At 34.1% G+C, this 6411-nt stretch overlaps 2 protein-coding genes across 2 annotated transcripts; one reads left to right on the plus strand and one right to left on the minus strand.

The window, feature by feature from the left end:
* Positions 1–11: 11 nt before the first annotated feature.
* LOC124894807 (zinc finger A20 and AN1 domain-containing stress-associated protein 8-like) lies at positions 12–488 on the plus strand. The gene has a single exon (XM_047405333.1). It carries the CDS (start codon positions 12–14, stop codon positions 486–488), a length of 477 nt encoding a protein of 158 aa, XP_047261289.1.
* A 3215-nt stretch (positions 489–3703) lies between these two features.
* Positions 3704–4378, minus strand: LOC124894808. The gene has a single exon (XM_047405334.1). The coding sequence runs from the start codon at positions 4376–4378 to the stop codon at positions 3704–3706; it is 675 nt and encodes a 224-aa protein (XP_047261290.1).
* Between the last annotated feature and the right edge of the window lie 2033 nt (positions 4379–6411).

The following is a 6411-nucleotide window of genomic DNA, read 5'->3' on the forward strand; positions in this document are numbered from 1 at the left end:
TAACTGTAGAAATGGAGTCATCTAAAGAGACAGGTTGTCGAGCTCCAGAAGACCCCGTCCTCTGCATCAATGACTGTGATTTTTTCGGTAGTGCTGCTACGATGAATATGTGTTCCAAGTGTCAAAAGGACATGATACTACTGAAGCAGGAACATGCAAAGCTTGCAGCTGCATCCAGCAAAGACGTCGTATGCAGAAACTCAAGCGGCGATGAATCAGAACTTGCTCTTGCAGGTGCCGCGATTGCATCTGCAGATTTAGCCTCTCAGATTTCACAATTGAAGTCAAAAGAAGGTTTGAAAAAGTGTACAGCTTGTCGTAAGCGTGTGGGATTAACGGGGTTCAGTTGCAAATGTGGTGATCTTTTTTGTGCAGTTCATCATTATTCAGACAAACACAACTGCCCGTTTGATTATAGGAATGCTGGTCAGAATGCAATAGCAAAAGCAAATCCTATCATCGTAGCAGAAAAGCTTAATAAGATCTAACAAGCACCTATCGAAAGGTTGTATGAACTGAAGCAATGTCCATCTTTCGATAAGTTGGCCTCGTCTTACAGGGTGACGATGAAAGTTTTGCGTGGGGGTGGGGGGTACTCTAGAGCCTAGATAATCTTGGTGTGTAAGTTTTTTATGATCTTTGTGCACATTTTCATGGAATTTGTTCTTGTTTTGTCCCCATTTCTGGGCTCCTTGTCTAGTATAATATGCATAATGTAGGTCATCTTGATGAATTTCACATTCATACATCCACGTTTTGAAATCCTGAATTCGCCTCCGTGCATTCTTCAAGATTCCAAAGTCTCCTTTGAATATCAATAATGTAGAGGTTTTTTTTTGTAGAGATGTCAATACGGGTTGGCTCAGCCCATCCGAGCTAGCCCATACGGGCTTTGAATTTGATGGGTCAAGTTGGGCTAGCCTATCAAAATGATAATCCAAAAAATATCAAGCTCACACTATTACTCTGTGGGTTGCGGGCCTAATGGGCCAGCCCACCTTAAAAAAATAATATTTTATAATTTAATTTTAGAATGTTAATAGACATAAATATTACCAATCAATATTACATAGTATTAATACTTTTTAATTAAGTCTCCAACAACCCCAAAAATACTCATAATAGCGAAATTAAATAACTTTTGACATGCGTTCTGCCCTTACATCGTAAAAGTAAGGGTTAAGCAATAGAACTAGATACGTAAGAGAAAGAGAGCAGAGCAGAACTTACTTCTCTGCTGAGGCACATGATATACATCGAACCAAATAAAAATACTACCCCCTCCGTCCCAAATTATGTGTCGCCATTTCCTTTTTTGTCCATCCCAAAATAAATGTCATCTTTTCTTATTTGGAAATTTTTTAAAGGCACAATTACCTTTTTACCCTTATTGGACCCACTTAATTTAAATATATTAATACTTCTTTTTTAGTATTTGTTTTTTTTAAGTAAAAGTCTTATCACTTCAATCAAAATTTAAACTTTCAACCTTTTATTTTTATAGTATCAAAATTATTTTAAACCACAGAGAGCAATTTATTCTTTTTGGTTGGTTCTACATAAGTAAACCAGTTTTCTTTAACAACTCATTGTTGACATTACTGTGATTTCTCGAGTAAAAATTGGATCTTTAAAGCTAGAGTTAAAGAAAACAAGAATTTAGAGGGATCCCATTTTCCACATATATCATCTTACAATTGGAAAAAGTAACAAACACAACTACAAAGATCAAACTTCTTTTGTTTAGAACTGAAAATTGATTGAGACAGTGAGCTACCCAAGAGACAACATCCTTCTCCGCTATTTTCTCTAATGCGTCATATGCCTCGTCAATACTTCACACTCACCGTACATTGATAGGAGTGCATTTCCGACATAGCACATGATATGATATCCTACATTAACAAGTCAGCCGTGTAATTTGCTTTCCAAATTCGAATGCAGCAACATCAAGTAAGAAAATACTGTATGTCTGAACAAGCAGTATGACAAGCATATTTTTTAAAAACTCTAAACATGAGTAGAAAATGTCCATTTCACTTTGTCTTGATGAATGTTTGATCCTTTTAGAAGCACCATGATCTCTGAAGTTCATTCCACAGTAAACTGTTTTCTGTTAATCTTTCGAGTATTGAATATTGTCGACCTCAGCTTCAACGTACTTCCACTTCACATGTATTACCACAAAAATGAAAATACACAACAAAACTATTTCCTACAATTTTGTTTTTAGTTTCTGCACTTATTTACTCCCACACCGAATACTTAGTTTCCAACAAATATCAAGCTGATGCAATGCAACTCTCGTAGAGCTCTGCAAGAAGCCAGTCTTCAACAACCACCATAAAACAGTAAAGTTAACAGCCCGACCTTTTCATTTTAAGTAGGTCAACACAGATGACACACTCCTATTTGCTTTCCCACCATTCACAACCTTACGTTTCTCCTTTCTCAGCTCTCTCTTCCCCAGAAGTACATAGGCTAGCCCATGTTTTGTGATATTTCAACATAAACACAGATCATCACACTGTCAGCTTTTGATTAAATGTTCAGTCACTCGACAACAGTGAGAGTGAGTCACAGAACACCAAATTTAACAAACATAATACGGAAATTACCATTGTCTCAATGAATAACATCCTAAAGTGAGGATATCAATACCAAGAAAACTTCAGATGCCAACTTTCAAATACAGTGTACACCAGTCAACGGCCATTAACAGTAAAGTATAAATAGAAAAAACAAATCAATGACATGAAATAAAAATAAATGTCACAGATAAAGGACAATAAATTTTATCAAGAGTAAGGATCAAGGAAGACTAAAGTCTCATGAACGTGATAGTGGTAGGATATCTGACAGGGAAAGGGAGCGAGACGACTTTGAACGGGACAAGAAAAAGTATAAGGAAAGGAGTCATCGTTCAATAGACAAAGGTCACTCGGAGAAACCAAAACATGACTCTTCTCGGGATCGTAATTATCAATCTTATTCATCACGAGAGAAGAATTGTAATAGACACCATTAGCTTAAAGCAGCCTGACAAAATATTACCATGCCCAATATGTTGTCTTTATGGAGCGTAGCTACTGCTCTTTGCATAATAGCTGAGGGTGACGCCTTTATTAGTGAAACTGTACCACACCCTTTTGCATAAACCAAGGTCTCTCATAATCGCGACATTGATTTCAATTATTTTCATTTAGTTCCCCTGAACAATTGACATCCCCCTGCTGTCCAAATATATTTGGTCTGCACAAACTCTTTAACATTGAATTAATTATTCTCGAAATAGACTTCCTAGTTTAAAAATAAAAATTCATACAAATGTGACGGTATGACTCCCACTTCCCTTTTCTCCTTCCTTCCATTTACGCAGCCCTCTATTATGTGATAAGAAAGTACGAAACAAATAGAAGCATAAAACAACAATAAAGCTAGAAAAAGACGTGTAAGTATATATAAGCTGGTGGGACTTATATCATTGTAAGTAGAGTTATTCATGAGTACAAAAAATACATTATGATCACCATGTCTGTACACAAAAATAGTACTCCTAACATATTTGACAAAACATCATTGTAAAAGTTACATGATGATCACTACGGCTATACACAAAAGTAGTACAGTACTTCTACATACTACTTGAAAAAACACCATTCCAAATTCAAAATAAAGAGCTTTACCATAATAATAACCCATATCATTGTTGAAGTAGAGCCAAATCTTTATTGACGATATCAATATCACAATGAAGTTGGAGAGGAAGGTTTTCTTCTCTTTCTAGTCCATTTTTGTTCAAATAAGGCACTTTGTAATTATTGCCGCCACTATCTTTCATCACCTCAATCATACAAGATAGTAAAGTAAGAAATACATGATTGAGTTGTTTCGATTTCATTTCATCAAAAGATCTTTCCACTGCTTGCCCTAATTCATCAACATTTTTAGGGGCCTTTTGATATTGAAGACTTTGGATTGCTCTAAACAAAACAAGATCTAAAACATTTAAATCTGGACTGTTCGAGGGTTGAAAACACAATCTAATGTGAAATCCATCTTGTCGGGAAGCTTCAATAAATTCCAAATCATTGTTACCAATATGTGGCCTTGCATTGTCTTGTTGTAAAAAGATAGGATTAGTTGAATCGGAAGCTGGCCATTTTGCTCTAATAGCAGGAAGAACTTTCTCTATCAAGCAAGCTCTAGTGATTTCTTTAGTTACTGACTGAATGGGTTTTGTTTCCATAGTTCCTGCAGTTCGATTTTTGCTATTACGCTTAGTTGGTTCCTTAACTACAAACGAAAAAATACCTATTTTTCCAGAAAACAACTCAATTCCAATTTCATCAAATCGAGGACGTGCTACAGCAGCCATAAACATAACCTTTGGAATAAAATTTTTATTTTGTAAGAAAGATATGGATTTGACTCATGCTCTCCAGGAAACAGGTAGTACCTTTCAACTTTTTTGGACAAAAAAAAACAATTTTCGTCGATATGAAAATAATTAAACATATTCATAAACATGGAATTTATGTGGATTGTATTCTGATCAATCATTGAGAGGCAGTATTGAATTCCTGTCTTTTTGTTTCCTTCGGTTAACTGAGGCTTGATGGAATTAGAATGTGGCCGAAGAGTTCCATCTTTCACACTCCGAAAGACGGTTGATTTTGCCATGTTCATCTCAAAAGCCGGAGATCGAATATTTGTTCGACTACAAAGTGGAATTTCTTTGACTTGATTAATGTCGACTCCAATCCGTTTTCTTCCAACTTTACCTGTAAGTCTTAAAGACACATCTAACGATGACATACCATTATAAACTGATGATTGACATTGTTTCCAAATGCGCTAAATAGTTCTTATTGATTTCTTGAACAACATCGCAGCTTGTGTTATAGATCCGTATTTAAGACTTCCTTCCTTACTTTCTTTAAAAAGAAACTTTGCAATTGCTTTACGTTCTTCTAATTTCAATCATTTATTTCTGAAAGTTGAGTCTATAGGTACGGCGAACCACATCTTTAGAGTATTGGCAAAAATAAGTGAGGAGATAAAAGGAAGAATTTGGAAATTATCCAAAACAAAAGAAAGGATACAGTAACCAGAAGATGCAAAAGAACATCTCTCAAATGAAAAGAAGATTTGGGGCCACAAAATAACCATTTGCTAAAAATTCAAATGAAAAGTAGGTTTAGCGCCCAAAATTTGAAACCAAAATCAATTCAAAAACGTAAATTTTTCGTGGAAAATCCGTACATGACGGCAAATTGGTCCTATTTTCTAGAAAATTGAACTTTGCAATGACAAATTTTTCTTAATTGTTGATAGAGAAAATGAGAGTAAAATTTTAAATTAAAGCGATACACTGATTTGGACTACTCAACTCTTTGCAAAAGAGAGAGACAGTTATGTAGGTGGTGTATATTTTTTTAATTATTGTGAAATTTAATAAAAGTACCTAGTGGTCCAATACTTTTTTAGGAGGGGTAATTTAGTAACTTTAGCAAGGTTAGTGCCTATTTCTTAAATATCTTGTCCGGTCAAATGGCGACATATAATTTGAGACGGAGGGAGTATTATGATATTCAATGTCCATCAATCCATAAGCAAATTACTTTCTATAGTTCCTAGTAGGTTACAATGAGTCGGTCCAATTCAAACCTATTGCTCTATACAACTCTTAATACAAACTTATAAAATCAATGTTCCATAAATAGAAAATTTAAATCAGAAATCAATCTTTAGAGCAAGTGAAAAGGACCAAAGGATGGCAAAAATTAATTAGTATCGCAGAAGAAGAAGATATCCAAAAGATAATTGAATTAGTTAGTACCATCGCAATATTAACTACAGATCTAGAGAAAATAGATTAAAACTTGAATTAATTAATTTGTATAATAGATCAATAATAATAACAGATTTGAAATTAAAGGATTAAGGCTTGAAATAGTTAGCATCATGTATCATATATATAACAAAAATCAAATGAAAACTTGCTCGAAAACTTGCTCCACCATTAAAGATGCACTTAGCAAAAATAAATCATGATGAACTAATAAAAATTGAGATTAAGAACATGAATTTTGCTTGAAACTTGTGTTTTAGTGTCAAGGTGAGCAGGGAATACAGAGGAGAAAAGGAAAAACAGAGAAAATGAAGATAAAAGAAGATTTTAGGAAAGTAAAACAGTAGAGGCAAAAGACACGGTAAAGTGTCATTGATTGTAGGTTTTAGTTACCAAAATACCCTTACTGTTGGTGTTGTTAACGAAATTATCCTCAAATAAGACAAAATAGTAGTAACTAAAGTCTTCATTTATATAAAAGATTAAAATATAATCATTATTATTTTTAATAAATGTATAAATTTTAGTAACTAAAAATATAATAGTGAAATTACTTT

This window comes from Capsicum annuum, unplaced genomic scaffold (genome assembly GCF_002878395.1).
Source record: "Capsicum annuum cultivar UCD-10X-F1 unplaced genomic scaffold, UCD10Xv1.1 ctg77566, whole genome shotgun sequence".
In the NCBI taxonomy this organism is placed as follows: domain Eukaryota; kingdom Viridiplantae; phylum Streptophyta; class Magnoliopsida; order Solanales; family Solanaceae; genus Capsicum; species Capsicum annuum.